This window comes from Gallinula chloropus, assembly GCF_964237585.1.
Source record: "Gallinula chloropus genome assembly, chromosome: 3".
Lineage (NCBI taxonomy): Eukaryota > Metazoa > Chordata > Aves > Gruiformes > Rallidae > Gallinula > Gallinula chloropus.
This window is the reverse complement of record NC_140087.1, coordinates 43,310,312-43,333,784: the sequence shown is the minus strand read 5'-3', so window position 1 is coordinate 43,333,784 and position 23,473 is coordinate 43,310,312. Positions and strand designations below refer to the sequence as shown.

Sequence of the window (23,473 nt, the reverse complement as noted above, 5' to 3'; positions counted from 1 at the left end):
CAATGGGAAGGAGGTAGCACTTCTGTTTATTCCTTGCACAATATTTCAGAGTAAAATAATTAAGTAGTGCTTGAAAGGGGACTTGCAATTCTAAAAAATGAAAACACTTAGTTTTGAAGCATGCAAGTGCGACCAAGAAACCTCTTGGGGTTCAATGAAGAGGTTACAACCTGGATTGCCAAATCATTCTGTATTGCCTTACTTTCCTACCAGAGACTTCCAGGGGAGCAGACACAGTGAGCCTGCGTTGCTGTGGCTAAACTCCCATGTTATCACTGCTCTACTGACAATCCACCAAAGCAGAGTCTGCATATTTGGAGAAGAATGCTTTGAAGTACACTAAGCAAATTCCAATATTTTGACACCATTTTTTGCCCAGAGTACGAAAGTTTAGTTATCTTGAGGAAATTCAGGAAACTTTAATAAGTATCTGTCAATAAACTCTAAAGATTATTAGAGAAACCAAACATAGAACTATTTGTTAAAGCTATCAACTGCAAAATGTTTACAATTAAGCAAATAAAAAGAAAAGAAAAAGGCTTCCCTCAGCCTAGCTCCCTTTCATAGAAGGTGCATCCTTAAAATATTTTGAAAGTTCTGTACTTCTGTTTCTGTTTCTGGCCCTTTCACTAAAACATTAAAAAAAGTGAATATGCTTGAAGCCTCTAACAGTTGTACTTCCCTTTATTAGACTTAGGTTTCTAGGTTTTAATTTCTTAAAGGGAAGGATTATCTTTGGTCCTGCGTTTTACCTCAATTATCACAGTGGGGCCATGTGCTGAGGTTAGGGTTCAAAGTACTATAATAAATACATAAAAGAGCAAACAAGGAATAAAGTGAGCAAAATTATCAAATCCATGGGAAAAAGGAGGAAAACATTGTTTGAAAACAAAGCAGATCTCTCCATTATGATTTATGTGGGAGGAACGTTGGAAATTTGCAAGGTACAAAATAAAAGTTTTACTGTCTCCTGCTTGCAAGTAGCACAAACTGGAGTAAGCTTTAACTCTCACCTTCCGCATCCAACATCTTAGGGATATCCAAATGCTTTTCAGCAATTTCCATGGCAAGGTTGATATTTCCTATGGGGTCATCCTGCATGAAAGAACAAAATGCAACTAGTCAAAGACAGAAGATTTGCCTTGAAGTAAGAGTACAGTAGGTACACAAAAACTTACTCTGCTTTTTCCGAACAGTAAACTGGAGTCACAACTATTGTTCTTCAAAAAGCAGAGTTACAGGTATATGAACTTTTGGTCTATGTGTTGCTATACTTTCAAAAGAAAGCATTACTAAGCTGTTAGGTACCACTAGGGCTCTACTGCAAGTAACTTCTGGAGAGGAACACAGATAATGTGTGCAGTCTGCGTTCACAATTCCCAGCTAATTCTGAATGAAGTACCACAGTAACGCATGCATACAGCCAAAGCCACTGGTCTAGTAGGCTATACCAGGCAGTTCATCACAAAGATAGACCTGTATGTTTTATACCTACTACAAGTTATATTTCAGTGATAAGAATTCTACTGAGTTCTCTGATGGTCAAGTGCATGCTTGAGACAAAGCAAGCACAGACAGAACAGAAGACAGCTCCAGAAGGAGCAAAACTTCCCAGTTTTGGCTTGGACAGAGACATCTGCAACGCCTCTGTAAACTGAATTTTACAGCTGCAGAAATGTAAGAACTTCCTCTGGTTCTGAGATTTTGATTTTGGTTTTTGAAGGACAGAGAAAGGAAGCCGTGAGCACAATTAGCAGTCTACAGACAGCTACTGCTGACAACAGAAGAGCATGTCAGATTAGGGCTCCTCTCAAGGCAGCCTTCCCGTATCAGCTTGGAGTGAAACAGCCCTATGTGCAGTGGCAGTTCATGCCATTAAGGCTATTTTAGTTTCACCTATTCACAAACTGCTAAATGATTATTACCCCTCTGAACAATACTGGTGTCTACAGAGAGAGGTTGGGAAAATTGGACATATAAGAGCAATATTAGAGATACCAGAGGGGTCACAGCAATTATTTAAGTTTCACAGAAGTCTGTTCCTCATGTAAATACATATGCCAGGTATAATAAGTAGTAATGGCCATGACATGTCTTTCTATAAACATATTGTACTATACAGCTCTTCCTTTAAAAGCTGCATGTTCAATAAAATGTGATCTGAAGAAGTTTACATTTTGAAACCTTACAATTTAGATGTAAAAGAATAGTCTCTAATCATAAATTCTCACTTTATCATCATTTAGCAGTTTTGTGCAGCACTGACATTAAGAGGAACTTAAATGTGGACAATATTAAAACCTCATGAACTTATTTTGCTGTTACACAAGACACCATGTGTAATACAGCATTTGCTAAATGTATATACAAACATTCTTAAATGAAATTAGATGGCACAAAAATACACTAAATCTAAGAGACTTATTGAGTAGGCTAAAACACCTATGAATGAGTGATGAGCACCTCCTACGTATGTGATCGGTAGTAAGCCCATGAGTAAATAGTGCTCCACTGGTAAAGGATTAATTTTAAACCACGGCAACTTCCAAATAATTGGAGATCTCTATCACCCATCATTTTAAACAAAGCTACAAGCCACAGTAACTAAAAATCTCTGCTACAGCTGAAGAAATACCTCATCTAACTTGTCATAGTCAAGAAGATCAGGCCTGTGTCTATGGATAAGGGCGTTGAAAGCAAGGCCATCTTTCCAGCTACAAGTTCACACAAATCACATTGGTGAGAAGAGGAAAGGACAGCATGCAGGAGATAAGAAACAAGACACCAAGACAGCTGTTAATGTAACCAAAATGAGCAGTCAATCAAACACAGCCAGGTCAGAAAAGCAAGATCTATTTTAGGATTTTTCTGCATGTGCTTTACGTGCCGCAGCTCAGCCTCAGTTTGAAATCTGACCGGTTCCTATTTTGGAAACCTCTAAGAGGGAAATAGTAATGCTGGGGCAGATCTGCTTATCTTCTAGTCCCTTTTTTCAGCACTTACATAGGATGGTTGTCCTGTGAAGTTTTTTACTGCTGTGTACACTTTTCAAAGCACAAACTCCATCAAACTGCCTTCTGTTTGTGCCATGCTTGAGCACACGTGCACAGAGACAGGCAGCTTAGTCATTCCATGAATCTGTTCATCCATAGGAAAGACTATATATACTATTAGAGAACAAGTTGGTGTTGATGGTTAATATTTTGCCCTTTGGTTCAGATCTCCAGTTGTCTTAATAAATGCCAAAATTAAAATGTTACTGCATTTAGGAATAAGTTCGTTTAATTTTCATTACTGCACACCTTGGGGACCCCAGCATGACTTTAATGCATATAAAATGGAGACTAAATTTTAAAATAATTTCATTTCATACATTCATCTTTTCCCTTATCAAAGGCTTTCTGAAAACAGCTGATTCTACTAGTAAAACCAATTTGTAATGGAAGGGCATTGAGTGTAAAATATAGTCTATGATTTCCCAGTGTCACTCATCAATGAAATGTTATGTTCAACAAACTAAGTCTATTATTAAATTTTCTGTTTTACTGGTGTTTATGTGAGACCTCAAGATGCATTCATTCCAGAAAGCAAAGTGTATGTATTGAGAGCTAATATGAAACAACATCCTGCTTTCTTTCTAGGTTTCTTTTTCCTTATGAAAAGGTAGCCAGAAATTCTGACATTATTACTTGCACCTTATTCCTCCCTCTCAAAGCAGAGTGGCTCCTACCTTTTAGAAAATGGGCATTTTGCCATAAGTAGCACACTGTAATAAACCAGTTTTGTAATTGCCATGAGGTACTACCTAAGGAAGTTATGATATCAGGGTTTTTTCCACTTGCTTGGAAGTATAGGTAGAAGTATCATCTAAGAAGTGGTGAATATTTGCTATGTAAGACTAGTAACATATTGTGTATGCCCGATTATTAATCATCATCTCACTGTTTCCTCCATGCCACTGGGGGTTTGATTTTTCTTTTGGAGGGAGCTTAGAAAGCCAGTCAGAACCAGTACACATGCCTCAGCTTGTGTTTTAGAAAACATGCTAAGCAAACCAGAAGTGAGCCCAAATCACTGCAGGACAGCATGCTGTACCACCCAGACTGATGACCTTATTTAGCTTGGAGTAGTCAATAAGATCAGGTCGGTGTCTGTGGATAAGTGCACATAATCCAAGGCCATCTTTCCAGCTTTACAACAAAAAATAGAATGGAAAAAAAGTAGTTAATATAGTCACAGCATTTTGCAGTTCGATCCTTGCTTAAGGCTTAAAATCAAGCAGGAACTCTCCTGTCAAGTCCTGACACTTAGGTTCTGTCACCTATCATCCCTGTGAGGTTTTCTGTTACTGCACTCTTTCTCCTGTAGTACATACCTTACTCTGCAGTCCACACACACTGAAGGACTGTAGAGTACTTGCTAGGCAGTGTACATTATATGCAATAGTTCCTGATTTCCATTGTCTTGTTTGTGCAGTGTTCCAGGATCACTCAGAGTACACAGTTGTCCTGTTACACTTACAGCACGTTTGCAAAAAAACAAAAGGACAGCAAACCTACAATTACTGGAATTTGCTGGAGCAGTTGGCTTTTTCTGTGTCAGTTATTTGAGACAATTTTAATGGCACAGTCCTGTTGGGCTCATACAAGTATGAAGTCATGCATCACCTTAGTTTATTTAAAACACTTCACACATATGCCAGCTCTGATCTGAGCTCTGACACTTCAATGTGACATCAGGCCCACTACTTTTTGAGAGAAGAACAGACAATGAACCAAGCTACAAATAAAAGCTATTTGGAGAGATTCTGAGAGGTTCCTTTCAGCCAGAAGCAATTATTCTGAAATGTAAACACTTTATGCATTCGCTGGGACTACGGGTTCGAGGTCTTATCCTGTGTAATAACTGTGCAATACTAAACATGTTGAGACCATTAGAATCCCTGTCACTGAGATATCTGGGTAGATCCTTCAAATAACAGAAGTAAAAATGGCATACAATTAAGCAGAATATACATACATTGTATAATGTAAGACCAACCAGAAGGTAACACAACCAAAATGAGCACCAAAAGAACAAAAGGCTCTTTTCTTTTCCTCAAAAAAGTATCAACTAAATGGTCTGGACATTCTGTGGTAAAGTAGTTTTGTAAGAGCTGATCAAGCCAAACGTTAATCAAGGTACTTCCTTGGAGATGTTTTCCCCATACCATCTATCAGACAGTAAATCCTGCATCCATATAAAGCTCTACTGAAATATACTTTTCAAGAAAAATAATAGGTAACAAATTTCATATCTCTTAAAGGCAACACAGGGACTGTAAATTAAACAAACTATTTTAAGCTGTGGATGCACGTGTGAACCGTATCTTCCCTACCATTACCTGTGCTTTAGGGGCTGCACGTTAAGGATGAATTCAAAACACCCAAACACTTTGATACAGAGCTCTTTTAAGTGCTATAAAGGGTTTTAGGGAAGGCACAATCAACATGGTAAACAGTGCAAATGGTGAGGCATGTAGTTTAATGAGGTGGATCACCAGCAGAGCTACAGGAACTAGACCAGTAAAATCTCAAAACCAGGCAGCCCACATACAGCCTGGAACTCCCTTTCTAGCCTTTAATTTAAATACAGAACCTGAAGCTGGAGCTTCACTAAATTTTCAAACTTAGGTAATATCCTCATTCTGAAAACAAATGGTGTTGTCTACTGAGTGCATTTTTGGCTCCTTATTTATAGTTATGCTGCAAGATAATAAAGACTGATTCATCCTAGTGCCACATTTGCATACTCAACACATTGGTATTTTTGCCAAGAACCACCTATACCTACAGTGGCTCTCATCTGAGAGCAGTCATTTGCCCAGTCACGACGCTGAAGTACTCAGATGTTCTCATACACCAAGGACCTCTATTAATCTAGTATAATAATAATCTAGTATAATACTAGTATATCTAGTATTACTCCATAGATAGTAAGGATTTTTTCTCTTTTAAACCATAATGATGGAAGCCATGGTAAATAATGCCAAATGCTAACCAAAATAAGGATCTGAAGATAAAGCATGAGAATTTGAAAAAAGTCAAATAGTGAAGAGTAAATTTCTCCTGTCAAATACATATCTACACAACCGTGGGGAAAATTTGACTAAAAATACTTTAGACTGCTTCTATCCCTTGAAATAATGACATTTTACCTAAGATGGAAGTTCTGAATGTTCACATTTCGGTAAGGAGCAGTTTTTCTTTGACACCACAGCAGCAGCCCTTCTTTGGCAGAGGTCTCTGTAAAAGATACCAGGGAGTAAAAAGAAGGAAAATGTAAAAAGTGCTCAAGTAATTAATTTATTATCATCTTAAATGTGGTCAACCACCTGAAACTAGTTGGCATAAGCCAATATTTAATCCTAAAAGATACTCAGAAATGGAGTAATAGGGCTCCATTAGGACACAGAGGTCAGTTCAACTGAAAGAACTCAGACTGGAGTCTCAGCCTGCACAATAATTCTAGAATATCAGAAGTTTAAGAAATTATATTGGACAGCTGAATGTATATTTGGAGGAAAATATCCAATACAAATATAATAGAACTAGACATAAAAGATTGCATTGGTGCCTACATGAAATATGCTTGGAGTCTCAGTCCATTTGCTTACAGGGAGGCATAAGTGCTAAGAAATAACTTCATTAGCTGCGCCCTATGGGTATCTGAATGCATGAGGATGGAAAAGATGAAATAGACCATTAGGTTGACATTTAAGGTCCCACAATTTATGGGCAGGACAGAATGCAGAGCTTGAATTGACTCTTGTTGAAAATTCAGATTAGTTTCTAGAATTCTAGACTTTCCACAGCACAGACTTGATTTAAAGAGTACTGTAACTACGAAACACTTTTTGGAGCCAGTTGCCAAGTGAAAATTAAGGAAAAAATCCCAACCTTGAAACAGTGGGGAAAAAAGTGATATAAAGAGGGACATAACCAGATAATATCTGCAAAAAATGTGAGAAATGGTAAAGACTAAAAACATATTTTGCAAACAGGAGCACCACATAGGGTACAGCACAGTTTCAGGCCACTGAAGCTCAGAAACACAGACATGTTTCTGTAACTGTGGCACATGACCAGAACTTCTGCATTCAGAAAGCTGGCTCAAGGTCTCTCTCAGGATAAGCGAATAATTACTTTTTCACTCCAGAAATCAATTTTGTCACCAGGTGTGGAACTTGCGGTATCATTTTCTGTGAAAATATAATTCATTTTTAAAAACACTCATCTCACTTGTGCTCAATTCATATCTAAATATCTTCAAACAAATTTCCTAATAATTTAACATAGTTGCATGACTATTACCTTCCACTGAAATATCCTGGATAGCGAAGCGAAGGATGATAGTCCAGATCATACCCAGCGTCATTTTCACATTGCCATCAACAATTTCTAAGGTGAAAATAAAGATAGTAGCATTCAGATTTTTTTTTCCATTTTATCTTATTTTAATCAAATATTTCTGTAAATAACACATTGTATTTAATAGATTGGTTACACTTCTGTCAGAATTCTTTATCTACGCAGTGATGATTTGGGTTCATCTTTTAACAAACTCATGGTTGTGCTACCCTGGCAGTGGGATTGAGAGTTACTGAGCTTAGGGTCACTTCAGCCCTCTCATTCTAAAAGGGTTTACTCCAGGTACTTGTAACTGACTCAATTCTTTACCTTTCAGCCTGACTTTTTCAGAGTTAGCCTGAGAGGAAATACTTGAAGCTTGAACAATATTAGCTTTACTGTCTTCAAATACAAAGGAATACAAAAGAAGTCTTACCCCAAATTTTAAACTACAGGACATTAACAGTTTGATTCTTTAATAAAACGGGTCTCAGAAATCCCCTATATTTGGTCTTTTTTGAGAATTTTACCCATGGTGCCAGCACAGACTAGAAATGAAGAACAGCTGAAGAGCCACAGCACCTCCTAAGACTAAGCTACATAGCTTTCTGCTAATCAGTTCAGAAACATGGCCATGAGGCTGTAATGTCTTACAGCTCTGATGCCTGTGCCCATTTACGTACCTCTAGTATAAAATGGGATTGTTTTTACATCTTGAGTTTCTGTTTGTTTCATGACTGCTTGAGTCTGCCTACAATACAGGGCACTAGGAAGACACTTTCTCCAGCCTTTCTCATATATACACGGGAGCCCCTTCCCCAAACAATTCCTGGGCTGCCTCACCATAATATGAACAGTGATACTGAATGAATTTCTCAACACCAAAAATGTGCTGCCAGATTATTTAGGTGTGGTCATAATGTTAAATTAATCTGCAAAGTATGGTGAGATACTCAGAAGAACATAATGTGACTATGAGGATGGTCTAGCAAGGAAGGGGAGGAGGTGGGACAATGGGAGAGGGGAACTGGCGACTGCCTTTTCAGTTACTTCACACCGACAGAGCAGTGAAGCAGAGCAGCAAAGGCACGAGCTGCTCCACCTTCTTGAAAGCCACCTCCAACCTTCCTCAAAAATTGGAGCAGCTGTGGCTGCTTGAGGACCCACTGGTATTCTGGGGAAGGAGTGGGAGGAACTTGCAGTTGGAGGAATTTCCCCAATTTAATGTCAAATGCCAACAGAGGTGCCAGCAGAAAATGCAGTCACTCTGCTACTTAGAAGTTGCCTGAATCCAGGAGCAACTTTTACAGAACAAAGCAGCTGCTAGCTCCAAGACTTGAGATACATGTTAAATTGCAGTAGTATGTCACACAAGCTGTCATTTGAACCTATGGAATTAAACAAATGTCGTAGAAGACGTGTCGTTCATCACTAGTCTATACGTACTTTGCTAGTGCAATAACTCAAGTTTATATATGCATGCCTATTTTTCTGCTTTCCTCTTTCTGTTCTACACTATTTTCCAGAACTCTTACCTCACTTTGCCTGCCTTCCATGCATTACTATCTTATTGGCCCTGAAAGACCTCAAAACTCTTTAAATCTCAAAACTAATGGCAATTTACAAGGGCATGTAGCTACTTCTTTCTGCTCCCCCCCCCCCTCCTCAGCCATATATATCATTGTATTTTGATCACATCTGATACATGTGTACAGTTTGGAAGAATTTCTTCAAATGTAAAATAAATGAATTTAAATACTCAGGAGGCATTGCTGATTGTCAAGCAATCAAATTCAGAGATTTGCATAATGACTACATCGTTGGATTGATTTACATATCCATATGTACACACAGACAGAACGAAAGAGCAAGAGGGAATTTTCTATGTTGTGCCTCAGGAGGATTTTCAAGTGATTTGCCAGCTTTGGTTTCTCGTGATCTACTAACATAAACCACAAAAAAGACATGTATAAAAGACAGGGAAAAATATCTAAGGAGAATGAAGTTGCTAGAAGTTGAAAAGTACCAGGGATGAAAAATTATTGATTCATTCCTGTCATTTGCCTCCAAAGGCCAACGGTTGCTCTGGGAGGAACACAGACCCTACTACACCCCACACACCAGCTACAGAGCTTTGGAGAAAAGAGTCTTGCTGACCTATGAGGACAGGAGAGAAGGGAAAGGGAAGGGGAAACAATAAAATGTGCCTAGGGAAAAAGCTAAGCAAAGCAGTGTGGCAGATTCCCAAATGGTTTTATTCTGCCTTGGTTTTTTTTTTTTCCCTTTCTTTTCTTTTGTTCTGTTCTAACTTTCCTGTGGCAGATTCACAGATCATTTGGTTTTTAATATTTCTCCTGCTCCCCAGAAAAGCAATACAGAAGTGTTTCCTATTAACAGGATACTCATCTATTGTGGTTCTCCATATCTCAGTTCATTTCATTCAGGATGCAATTGCCTTGCAAGTGGAGTTATTGCACTTTTTTAAAACTTAAGGGAAAACTTCTAACTCTTGGACTGTGAATGGATCATAAGGACTCCTTTCACAGCTTTTGCTTGAGTTTCTTGACTCGTCTCATTTCCTCACCAATGGAAAGAGCCTTCCACAAGACAGATCAGAGTAGCTAAATTGGCCTTCAGCTCAGCATCACAGTTAAAGCTGATCACCTCTCTCTATCCACTCCACAGACAGCCCTAGGTAGTCAGCCTTAGAACGCTAATGATGGCCTTACCCCCCAAAAACACTGAATTGAACTTTATAGTAATTTCCACAGGAATTGTAGCTTAATCTTTGTTTTGAGGCCTCATTTCAAATGCCTACGTGCTCTTCACCACTCAGCATATCAGATAATAAAACATGATCCTCAGCAGAATTAGATACAAAACTTTCATGCTTTGGAAATTAAAAACTATTCCAAGTATCCTTGTAACTCAGAGAATGCCAAAACAGATGGTTACAGACAAGCCCATATGCCCCATGCTCACACACAGAGGCAGTGAGTTAAGGGGTTAAGGACTCTGATAACAGTACAAGCTTAAGGAGCCTGTGCCTCCTTGACAGCATTTTTTCCATCTTCATACTACAATGACTGCCCAGTCAACAATGCTGGAAAATGCAACAAAAGATAACAAGAAGTGTGTTTTAAACCGGCTCACATTGCTGATCCAATCTCCAGCACAGCTACAGAAACAGTTGTCAGCCCAAGTGACAGGTTAGGGCTGTGAAGTGTGGGAGCAAGTATGCAGGACAAGGGGGCACAGTGACTCTTTAAACACGTACCAATGCCAGAGGTCCCACACTGTGAAACCATACCCAGCGATACTGCATTGCTGCATCAGCACAGCGCGGTCCCTTCCATAAAAAATTTAGTAGAGGGGATGTGGTAAACTTCACAGAGCACTAAGCACGTCTGGGCCAGAGCTGGCTTTGTGTTCAGCCTGTTTAGAGTAGGAGTGGAAGGCACACGAATCTATCTGCCCCTGCCCACATGGGTGTAATCTAATGTGTGCCAGTAGCCATTCTTGACATAGTGCAATGTCTTACAATGACAGGTTCTGCTCTGCACATACGCTGTGACAGCAGCAGTGGAGGTTTTCTCCTCTGCTCCTGTCCAAGAATTTAAAACATTAATTAATTTTTGCTTCTAATCCCTTCATTTTACAGATGGAGAATTCCAGAAACAGGCAAGAAAAGCCTGCAGCACAGCCAGGAGCATGGCCTTAATCTCCTGGTTTACCACGGCCTGCTGGTACACGCAGGAAGAAATACCGAGTGCCCAGACAGACACCACCTTGCAGCAACTGGTTGAGAAGCTGGAAGAGGTTACTGCCTCTGGCTCCTACCTCCCTCCCAGAGGGAATTACCTACTAGCATAGAGCATACACTCATGGCAGTTGCTGCCAAAGAGAACAGCAGGGTGAGTTTAAATGGGTTTAATGGCTGCTCTGAGCTATCCCAGATGCTTTGCCTTCAGGTGATATAGGAAGTGCTCAAGTGCTGCTTCCTAGTCTGAGTACCCTAGGAGTGAAAAGCAGCAATGAGCAGGGCCAAATGAGGGAGATGGGAGTGCAGAGAGCTGATGTGAGCCTTCCAGAAGCAGATATGCGCTGACATATCTCAGTTTGATAGCCCCAGCCTTGCTTGAGGAACCTAGGTGTGAAAGCATTACCACATTGGACAAAGTGATCAGAGACAGCGACCACTGACCCACAAGATACTCCCTTTGCTAAACTCTTGCTTTCTTGGAATCTCAGCATGACATTACAGAAGCTACCATATATTTGCTCCTCAAGCCATACTTCAGTATCTTTGCACTGGCTAACAAACAGGCTTCTGTATTTTTAATTCTCATTTCTGCACATAAATTGTCTCTTCAGTACCCTCTGCTGTCCATTTAATGTCATGTCGCTCTCAGAAGAACCCTAAACTGCAGAGATTTAGGGTAGGGGCACATTTTTCCATCCCACCTCATTTAATTGAGCAAAGGGCCCAGCTGCCCTTGACTGCCTGTACAACTGACACAGGGAGCCAGGCACCCCGAAATACTGTACTGCTCTACTAAGACATGAAATGCCTTTGGGAATTGCCTGTCCCTTCCCATTAATGATAAATTCCCCCAAAAAGGTCTCTCTTATGTGCCTAAAGATACATGGTATGGATTTGGACTCAGATGACCCACCCAGTTCAGTCTCAAATGAATGAAAGGGAGTTCAAACAAATGCTCTGCCCAGAGGACAGACATTTCTTGAGATTTTGGAATTCTTGATCTAGAAAATGAACACATTTGGTGAACGATACTTGAGGAACCAGGTAGGCTAGCTCAAACCCATTCATTGTGGAATCATGGAATGCTGATAGATCTCTCTATTATTTCTACAGATGCCCTTAGCTCTCCTAAAGAATCTCCCTGCTCCAGCCACAATTACAGTGATCTCCCTGAGATCAAGGTTTGGAAGTCAGAATAAGGACATATATCAGCCTGAAGAATCAGAAGACGGGAAGAGAAGGCTTATAAATCAATGTAAAAAGGCCTAGCAATGTGAACAGAATATAGCTAGTGCTTCTCACTGTAATACTGAGGTTACAGCCAGAGTTTTGCTTTAAGGACATGTTAGAGGCTGCCCCCAGAATAGACAGCACATCACTGAGGCTATGGAATCAGAAGTGGATGGTTATCATGCTAGCAACATCACTCCTTTGTATGGAAATGGCTATGCAAAGCATTATCCATGGAACAGCTAGTTCTAGACAGACCTCTGCCCTTTATGTAAACAATCCCATAGCAGGCACAGGTTCACTTGCAGTGAGAGTCTGCTTTCTTTAGCTCAGAGTTTACATCTACCAGCATTTAGCTAGCCAACAGCATGAGGTTTTTTAACTACCTGAACAACAGAACAATAACAAAGCAGTAACTTCAGTAAACAACATCCTGCCCCACTTTCTTCCTATGTACAGGCTCTCCCCAGCTTTCATAATTTCTTTTGATCACTTCTTTAACTCTGCATCTGAATTTTAGAAACACAGCTGCCAGGCACTGTCAGTCTCATAATAAAATGGGACTAGGTCCCAGCCACCTGGTAGTGATATCAGCCTTTGTCTTGTCTGAATAGTATGTCCTAAAGATAAAAAAAGATCCCAGATCAATAAAGGACATGCTGTAAATCAACCTGATTTCTAAAGGACTTCCTTATTTTTAATAATGTATAAGAATAATGTAATGGTCCAAAAGAAGAAACCATTATCTGAACACTCACCAAAACACAGACAATTCAATGTAACCTTGGAGATGAACTAATCTCAGAGCCCATTTATACCTCTATCCTTCTCCAGATGTCCATAAAATGCCACCTCTTGTCCTTGCACAGCCACAGGTCTGCGGTCAATAGTAAGGGATTTTTGAGTTACCCATACACAGAGAAGAGGCAGTGCAGTTTGGCCAAGGGTGTCTGTCGGGGTTTGCAGTGTGAGTGCCTAGGATCTAAGTAAAAAGCATTGTCAAGTTCTGTCACATACCTTCTGCACCAATTGACACAAGTTTCACTCCTTTGCTGGCAATATAATCCAGAGCTTTGTTGACATTGGCAATTTTATGGAAGCGCATCTTCCCTCTGTCTGGTTTCGGTAGTCTTTCCCCTGCAGAATGACAAAGTTAATGTGTTATTCTTACACACCCCTGGCTACACACACCCAAGTGATTAGAACTCAACAGTGAATGTACCCTAAACACTGCCTAACAGACAGCAGGGTTTTTAACAGGTATCTTTCTGAAAGAATGTTAAATGGCTTTGAACAAAATTCTGACTTAGATCTTTCTGACATAGCAGTAAAACCAGAGTTTAAAATTTTATGTTTGCCCTAAACATCTGGAATGCATGTGAGTCCTTCCTGCTATTTGACTTCTTGTTCATTGCTACTGTCTGCATTAGAGTAGCTGAATATTAAGAAGGCAGGATGGTCGCAGAGTTCATCACCCTTACCTGCCTGACTGTAAAGAGAGGCTGGACTCTATCCAGCCATAGCACCATTCCAAATCTGACCAAGAACAATGGCTTTTAACAACCTCATCCAGTACAGTTAATTTTACAGCATAAGCTGATAGGTTTGAATTGACTTATCTTTTCAAACATTCATGAAGAACCTCTGAAAAGATGACTACCATTTCATGAAGAGTGGCCATGTGAAGATCTTCTTTCCCCACAGAAATCTCCAGCAAAAATGTAAACTGTCTTTTCCATAAAGACTCTGTAAAATTCTTCTTGCCCTTTTCCAACTTTATCGTGTGTCTGTAACTTGAACTATTCCCTTCCCATTCAGGGGCATTCTAAGTGTGCCTTGGGAACTCTGAATAATACATGAAACAGATGATGTAGTGAGTTTACATCACTTTGTCAAAAGGAGCTCTTGGATATTCTACTCTTCTGAAAAATTAAACTAATTACTTGTAGCTAAATATTGATCTAGTTATACTTCAGGCACCTGCTTTTGACAAAACACTAGAAGTGGAATAAAGTAAATTTATAACCTAATTGTAAAGGCTTTTTAATTGTTAGGGGCTAAGGTCAGGCCCTCAATGTTTGTGGTTTGTCCAGCAACACACTGTGGTATCCAGGAACAAAAGCACAAAACAGAAAATTTTGGAAATAATGAAAAAATAGACCTTTTTCCCCCCCTCTTTTGTTTTTACAGTGTGCTTCATCTCTCACTTTTCAGTTTGCTTAAAGTTCGTGCCAACTGTTTTGAACCATTCATATTGTTTGTTCTTTTAAGAGTGTTTCCACTAATATGCTGTAAACACAGAGCAAACTTTATTTTGACCAACCTGAGATAACTTCCAAGAGGAGCATTAGTTTGAGGCCATTTCTGAAGTCCTCCTCGATATTCTCAATCTGTGTGCCTGCTTTCCTCAGGTGGGAATTGCACCAGGCTGTAAACGTCTGTAATAAGAATTAAAACCCAAAAAATTATCCACAAGGCATTTTCCAAAAGAGCTGCTAAGCCACTGAGTAAACACTGCACCTGAGATTGTCAGTACTGTCTTAGAAATTTGGATGCCCAACTCCATTTTATACACACTGATGAGTTCAAGATTCTTATCCAAGATGTTCACGAACATGCAAAGAACTGCTCGATTAGAAGCACTGTCGTGCTAGATTCTGCTTGTAAACTCTACCCAAAAAGGATCTATACATAAAAGCAAAATTTGTCTCAATGTTTTATGAACACATATTTTTATATTAGGATTTATCCAGTACACATGCTTCCTTGAAGAGACATCGATTAAAGGAAGCTGTGTGACAGTAAAACGTAGGCAATAGCATGGACACAAGTAAAAAGTTCTTCTACCTAGATTCATGCTATGATAAACAAGTCTTCTCAGGTTATCTGTGCCAGGGACACATAATGTATTTCTCACAAACAGGAACCTGTGAGAAAGCTCTTCAAGATGAAGTAACAGAACAGAGATTTCATACAACAAGGATACCAGCAAAATTGCATCTTCTCCTACTTGTAAGTACAGTGAGAAGCAGCATGCCCTTTGAAAACATGAATAATTAGAATAGAGCTTGAAATCTGAGAATAATTCAAGGGCCGAAGTTTCACACGCAGGACCTGCACATACAGGGTCTGCCTTACCAAGGGTTTTATTTTTAAACTGTAATATAGAATGTTCAGAAAGCGACCACAACTGAATGAAACACAAACACAGATACTTAAGTCTGCGGGGCAAAACCAGTCACAAAGCAACCATGTACATTCCTCTCTCCACAGAGAATAACCAAGTCTGCTCTCACTTGCAGAGGGGAAAAGCAGAACAAACTCCGTTGACCTACAGCTGTCATATACACATTACTTTTTGTCTGAATGAAATCAAGACATTGACTACTCTAACACTTAACAGTTCAAATGAGTCTGTTTTCAAATATCCAGTACTTCTCAGCCTTCTGACAAATTTCCCTTGCTTTTCAATGTCTTTTAAGATATCTAAAGCAATTTTGCATTTACTAGGTATTTCACCAGGTATTTAACTGTAAGTATATAACAAGGTCAAACATTTTTGTAAGTAAGACTTCAGCTACTTAAGCTTGTCAGGTATTCCCCTTCTTTTGCTATTACAAATTACCATAGTTTTAAAAACATTTAATGTAAATAGTACCCTAAAATATGCTAAATTTCCACTGTCAGTATTAGATTTCCTTTGGCCTTTTTGTTTCTTGCATGGTTTTTTAGACTATTTAATTTCTGATCTCTCAGAAACAGAATGGGTCAGGCCAGTAGATGGAAGGCAAAAACTTTCTCTGGAAATGAATCTTGAAAATTCTGGATAGATTTCATACTTTAAGATGGTATGGATTGCATTTTCAAAAATTGTCTATTCTTAGAAATGCAACTTTCTTTTAAAGAATAACATTTTGATTTTTTGGGGGGTTTGACTCATCTTTTGTGAAAAATTAATGTGCAGCTTGCTGGACTCTTTTCTCAGTACTCCCACAATGCCAAGGTGCAGCTTGCTGAAATGTAATTTTATTCACTTCTTTTCAAGGGGAAAAAAGAAGAAGAGGGATGGATATGGGGATGCTCTGCAGTGAGATCCCTAACCGTAGACGCCCAAAGAAAGGAGAGAATATTAGAAGAGGTTCTGGCCAAGGGTCCTGTTGACCTGCAGGGGAAAAGCTGCAGGTAGAAGCATAAAAAACTGTTCTGTATGCAGATGGAGATAAGTATAGCTGCAGCTGAAGATCTCTGCAAATACCTCTATTCTAATAAACTGATGTTAGGTTAAAAAGCAGTCATTCAGCAAGGTAAAACGTTCCTGATTTTAAGGTAATGAGCTTTACTGAACTCATGGGAGACCTGAAACCAGAGTGTGTCAAGCATCACAGCACAGATATTAGGCACCTTCACCCTCGGGGCTCAATATGATGGAGTCTTAGGATGGCATTTGGTTTGGATCATTATAGGGTTATCCAGTTTATAAGACTAACTTGCCTGCCTTAAGCAGTATCTTTTTCTAGTGATATGTATCTAAAAAGGCTTAGCACCACATTAACTGATTTGCAAATAATAAAGTTACAGCAAGAACCTTGGAAGGAACAATAGCATGGTAATATAAAAAAACCCAGCTGAAACCCTGCATGGAAATATGGCAAATAAATATTAGAAAGCTGAACCAGTAAATGAAGGAGCTTTTCATGACTTCAGCTTAAATGACGGTCACGGGCTTATCTGCAGATGCTACTGCAGTTCGTGGAACTGTCCCAAGCACACCATGCTAAACTCAAAGAGGAACCTGAGGAAAACCTCCACCCCGACTTTTAGATATTTATCATGAATGTTCTGACTTTGTACCACCCAAGTAAATGAGTTTTCCCTATTTTTCATTTAATTAAGAGTTTAATGGCAACGACCTCGCCAGTTATAACAGTCTTAAAACACAAAGCTGATTCCTACTGTGAAGAAAGCTACATCTCAGATTCTTAAGAAATGGAGCCTGGCACTTCTTAGCTCATATATGCATGTATAAATATATATAAAAAAGCAAATTAGAATCTTGTCCACCTTGGTCCTCCACTTTACCTCTACAACAGCTGATTAAATTTACTGGATGCTGTACTAATAGACACAAAATACAAATTTTATCCAAAGATCCCAAAGTTTTCAAATGATTTAAGTAGTTTCTCTTGAAAACAGACGTCTTTACAGCACTTCTTACAGAATCTGCTGAGAGACAAACTGAGGCACATATGATCATTGAATCTTGGCAGAAAAATTAAAACTATATACTGGGTGTTCCACCTCTCAGTGCTGTCCTCTAGATACCAGATAACACCTCTTCCCTCCTGATCTGCACACCTTCACATCATCTTTCCTCAGTCTTCATTTTATGAGGACACTAAGCAGCCAATGCTGCTATGACATAAACAAGGAGTCAAGATGTTTTCAATAAACAATTTGATGACAGTTGCCTGTTTTCTGGGCTGCTTTTCTATATGGGTAGGTTATAAGATTCCTTCCAGCAGTATCGGGGTTTGTCATTGACATTGTAGGATTCTGAAGCCTGGACATGGAACTACAGTCTCCATTCATGAGATAAATTATGTGGAAGCGCTCTACTGTGAATGGATTCTTTATTTAGCCTATCTGTGTCTAGATATCTTAGATTATCCTCTCTATAAATATAGAATAAAATATTTAGTTCTTTTATCCAAACTACAGTTTCTCAGAGCTTTCTATTTTACCAGCGCACCAGATGATGAAATGGTGCTAGACCCTCATGACAGTTGCCTTGTGCCTCATGAAAACTGTTGCTGCAGTACATTACAGCAGACTGTCAGCATGTGACTTCATAGCTTGGTGCCTTCCAAAGTGGTTTATTTTCCCAGGGCTAAACACAGTTGCAAGAATGCTACTTAGGGAAGTGTTGACTATGTTTCAGTGACGCCATTCGTGACTGTATTAAAGCTACTGCAAAACTTCACTTGCAAATTTTAAGTTTCCATAATCCACATTTTATTTAACCCCCACCCCATTCTTATTGTGATACCACTTGTTCTCACTGCTTTGGCTTTAACTAACAGTTCTATTCATAGTTATTAAGAAACAATTCAAAGCACGTTTAAGTCCTGGAGATCAAGATACAGCCAGCATATAGTACCCCGCAAATTTGTAATCCACTAGGATTTAAAAGCTATTAAATGACTTAGACAAAGCAAATTCCTTTTTCTGCTGAGCTGTACAGCACATTTCAGAGTATCAGATTGCCCAGAGAAACAAAGCAGGACTGAAGGCACCAAGCTGAATACCAGGAGGGATACAAATAAGTGCCTAGAAAGCTATACGTTTCTTTTTCAAGTTTATTTACCATATGTGGCTCTACAAATAAAATATATTTTTTAAAAAAAATCTACTTTTCAAAGTTATAACTACTAAGGAAACTTTGCTGACTTTCTTAGATGAACAACCATACAAGACAGGATGTGGGGCAGGAAGCCAAACAATTTGTAGTCCCACAGGTAAATGTTCTCTTCATGCACTATTAATTGTCTACTGCTGTCACGGGTCTGTTTTGGAAAAAACAACTCTAGAAAAGACAGTGCAGTTTATGTTCTGTGCCCACTTAGTCTCACTGTGAAGACTGCCAATAGCATATTCTCCATAATTTGGATTCATAGATATGTGATAGATAAGCCTGTACCTGAGGAAAAAAAAAAAAACCAACAGCCTTCCCTAGTAATCTACACAGGCCACTTAGTTTTACAAGCAGAACTGCAATCAATGAGCAGGAAAAAAACCCATATCCCTAATTAACTATCCATCAACTGCAGCTAATGCCAAAAAATAATAGGGTATGCCCATTCTGTAGTGCAACTATTTTTACATATGCACAATGAAGGACATGATTTGCTGAAAGAAGTGAAATCTGAGAGAGCTGAATTGTCCTACACTCTTGAAAAGGCCCACACATGCTGTTTTATGTGGGTGAAATGACAATTTATTTTTGCTAGTGCTTCAAAGCCAGAAACAGAGAAAGCTGCTATAATAATAAGTTTTGTATGTGAATGAGACAATAGGGAGAAAGAGAATTTAGAAAGCACCAGTTATTGCTGTCTCTAATACTGTCACCTGTCCACATGCCACAAGACAGCTCTTTGCATCTGCTGAGATACAGGGAAAATTTCTAGTTTGGCACTGACAGCGAGTCCAAAACGTGCATCATCAAAATGGCAGTGCAACTTGCATGGGGATGTGTACAGGGGATACAATCCACAAGTTCAGGAAGATTTATTCACTTGTATTCAGAACTGAAACTGAGAAGCTGATCCAGCCCAATAATGGATTTGAGACCCATGTCCTATTTAGTACATGTCTCATAACAGAAGTTAATGCTGCCTTTCACTCTCTCTAACTTACATGAATTACAATAAATTCATAATATTTACAAGTTTTAAAATTATCTTGATGTTAAAAGGCATGTGTCTGCTTGTCTATCCCCCCACCAGAAAGGCTACTGGCCCATCTGTCATTTGTGGTTTTTTCTAGACTTCTACCACATTTACAGAAGAAAATACAGACAAAATCCAATTTTAATATATGAAAGTGCAGTAACAGGAATCACTAATTCCTGTGTCTGTTAAGGAAAGCAGAAGCACAATTCAAGCGGACATTAAATTCTAATACCCAGTGCAGAACACACCCAAAGAAAATTAACTTCAAATATAAACTTTCAAGATATTTGTTTATATACACCTTATCCCTAATTATCTCAGTCTAATAGGGCTGTTTCTTAAAACTCTGCTTTATTGCTCTTCTTCCAAAGTATTTTTCCTCTCTGCTTGTGCTAGCTGAGGGTCTTCATTACTTGTAGGCTAAATGGGATGCAGTGATTCACTCTGTAGTTATACGGAACATTACCGGGCTCTGAACGCATGGCAAGGGTGTTACAGAAGGGTCCCTGCCAGGACATTCCCAGTAGGCCAGACTGAGGTTTCCCCTTGAAGAATTGCCCATCTGTCTGTTATCCATGTTTTAAAATATAAGTTGTGAACCTGCAACATGATCTCCTAGCTCCTGTGTCTACAGAGTGTTCTAATGACTGCAGGATCAGGGCTTTTCTCAGGGCTCAGGATACAGTCTGTGTTGGCTCCTGGTCTCTTAACTGTTGAATTGTGCTCCCAAAAGAAGGCACATGATGGCAAAAAGCAGCAGAAAATTGCACAGCTTGACGTGAACCAAGGACTACACATGGGATAGAATCATAGAATCATAGAATCATAGAATGGTCTGGGTTGGAAGGGACCCCAAGGATCATAGAGCTCCAACCCCCCTGCCACAGGCAGGGACACCAACCTCCAGCCTGGAGCTACACAAGGCTGCCCAGGGCCCCATCCAACCTGGCCTTGAACACCTCCAGGGGCGGGGAATCCACTACCTCTCTGGGCAGCCTGTTCCAGCACCTCACCACTCTTTCTGTAAAAAACTTTCCCCTAATATCTAATCTAAACCTTCCCTCCTTTAGCTTTAATCTTTTAGATGTTCCCAGAACACGTAGATCAGCTGTACTTTTAGTATATTAGGCAAATGAGTGTATTTTTTATGAATTGGAAATAAATAAAATCTTGCTGGTTAGTTTGAACTACTATTAACTGTCCCCTTACTCCTATTTTTGCCTGCAGTGGAAGCCTAAATGCATTGGTACATGTTAGTAAAATAACTAGAGGAACCATAACAGGAGGGTGATTCATCAGTACAACTCGATCCTACTAAAACACTTGGTAGGCAAAGTGGGATTTTAACACCAAACACACCAGAGCACAGCAACAGCTCAAACAAAACACAGTGAAGGATGCCTTGGAAGGCCAAGGTAAGGGAAAAGCTTAGCATATTCCAACAGGTCATTAAAAGGAAAGCTTCAGATCACAGGCAGTATGTCACAGCCAAACTCCTGGGAACAGCAGAAAGGATAGCACAGAACCGTCTCACAGAGACAGTTGGTAGAAGCTCTGTCACAATATTTCCAAATCCAACGTTGAGGAAAGGCCTCCCTGCTCCAGCACCTCCATCCATATTGCGGAATGGATGGTGTCAGACAGAGACAATGTGTTAGCATACCCTGTACTGTCAGCAGGTCTGCTGCAGTAACTAAGGGAACTTCACCCCAGTTCCTTAATTTTGTCATTCAGAGAAGACATCAAAGGGACACACTCTTCACACAGGACACTGCACATACTCGTGTTCTGCATTTCGCTTGCATGGGTAAGCCCGGGGAGACCTCAGTCCCTACAAAGCAGGTGGCTTAATCCTATGCAGGGCTAGAGTTTCCTGTAAAACATGCAGCCCCCTTCCAGCACTGAATGATTGCACGTCTGTTTTACAGTGCTTAGCATTAACAAAAAAAAAAAAAACAAACCCAGAGCATGTAAATATCCCTTCAGGAATATTTTGGCAAGGCTGAACCCTGAGAAATGTCATGAAAATTACTGAGCTTTTTTTTTTGGTTTTTTTGTTCTTTTTACAAAGTGAGTGACATTAGTTCTCTCCTTCTGAGGAAACAACAAAGAAAGGTTATGTTGCCCCATTTGGTCTAAAACTGAAAGAAAACTCAGGAGGCAGCAAAGATGTATGGGAAATTCAGTATGGATCACTGCATGTGCTGTCCTCACGTCTGCCTTTTTTCCTAAGGGAAGAACAGGAAGGAAAGAAAGTAAGATAAGAGGTTTCACAAAGTCTTTGGAAGGGATAAAACAGTTTCCATACTGCAAAGTTTGTTAGGAACAGGCAGATAATAGCTTTATTGGATTGCATGAGATAGCTGGAAAAGGCAGAAGTTTTTCAGACACATAAGCCCATCTTTACACATGAGAGAGAAGCATCAATCTCAAGCATGAAAATTCAGGTAAATCTTCAGACAGCTCAGGTCTTTGATGGACCATAGGTATAATGCTGCAACAGCTCTACTCCTTTCAGGAAGCCCCTTCCTTTTTAGTTACTGTTGATGACACCCATTTATGACAGTTTTACAGCAGCAGGCATCCATATGATCCAAATGTGTGACTTCTCAAAATACATGCAGTGCCACCAGGCTATCCATTTGTGTATTTTTATCAGTTTAAGAGAATACATCCAAAATTGCAGAATTATTTATCAGAAACATTGATATTTTCAAAGTAGGAGCACATGCAATGTTTGAAATCCCATTTGAAACTAAAAAGTATTCAGATCTCTAGGACAATTCTGGTCTAAATCTACTTTTCATTTCTGGAATTTCAAGAGTCACTCAAATAAGAGAACCCTGCTCAGAAAACAGAGAAATAGAAGATGCAATAATCCAATGAAAAGCCTTAGTAAAAGCATAGGAGCATTTTTACCTTGCATTATAAAAACTACAATAAATCTTTACCTATTCTTATCTTTACAATAGAACTGCAACCTACTCAACTTGCTAAAGTGAAGGAATAAGAAAGACAAAGGAACTGTCAGGGGAAAAAAATACCTGCTGTCTACTTCTGGTGTGTTCTTTTAATTCTGAGTGGTTTTTAATACATTCCTACCAGTAAGCAGAGCAGAGCAACCACAAGTGGTAAATTTAATAATAAAGTGAAAATCAGTCTTATAGGTGATAAAAAGCTTTGGCATATTTTATTTATGCAGAAGTGGGAAACGTTTCCAGGCTTTTTGCAGAATCTAAGCTTCTATTTAAAAAAAAATCAACTTCCAAGGACAAGCAAGCAAAAATGTTTGTTTCTAAGCCTGCATTTAGGTACATGCACGTCCTCCCCTCATGATATTACTACTCTAGCCATTTATTCTAGTTCCTCTAGTTAGAGTATTTTAAAGTTTTCCCCACCAGGACTCTTCTGAAGCTGATTTCTTATGTCATGTAACTAAGCTGCCTGCAACAGCAGAAAGCTGTTTATCTAAGATGAAAACTAAACACAAAGCCCTATGAGAAGGAGAGGAGACAAAAAAAGTGTTTAACAAGTCAGAGTTTATTCCTATTAATGGCAAGTAATGGCTCACCACGAAGTGGAAGGGCTTATTTAAGTATACTTCTGTAGAAATCTGCCCTGAATCATTTCCTATACTACACTCA

At 39.3% G+C, this 23,473-nt stretch overlaps 1 protein-coding gene across 1 annotated transcript in view; it reads right to left on the bottom strand.

The window, feature by feature from the left end:
• ACTN2 (actinin alpha 2) overlaps window positions 1-23,473 on the bottom strand; it is a 71,917-nt gene that overhangs the window by 33,309 nt on the left and 15,135 nt on the right. The window contains exons 2-7 of the mRNA XM_084261502.1: window positions 14,705-14,819; window positions 13,399-13,518; window positions 7,353-7,439; window positions 6,197-6,284; window positions 4,112-4,190; window positions 1,014-1,095 (exon numbers count right to left, since the gene is read on the bottom strand). Coding sequence (XP_084117628.1) covers window positions 1,014-1,095; window positions 4,112-4,190; window positions 6,197-6,284; window positions 7,353-7,439; window positions 13,399-13,518; window positions 14,705-14,819 — 571 coding nt within the window. The remainder of the gene's footprint in view (window positions 1-1,013; window positions 1,096-4,111; window positions 4,191-6,196; window positions 6,285-7,352; window positions 7,440-13,398; window positions 13,519-14,704; window positions 14,820-23,473) is intronic.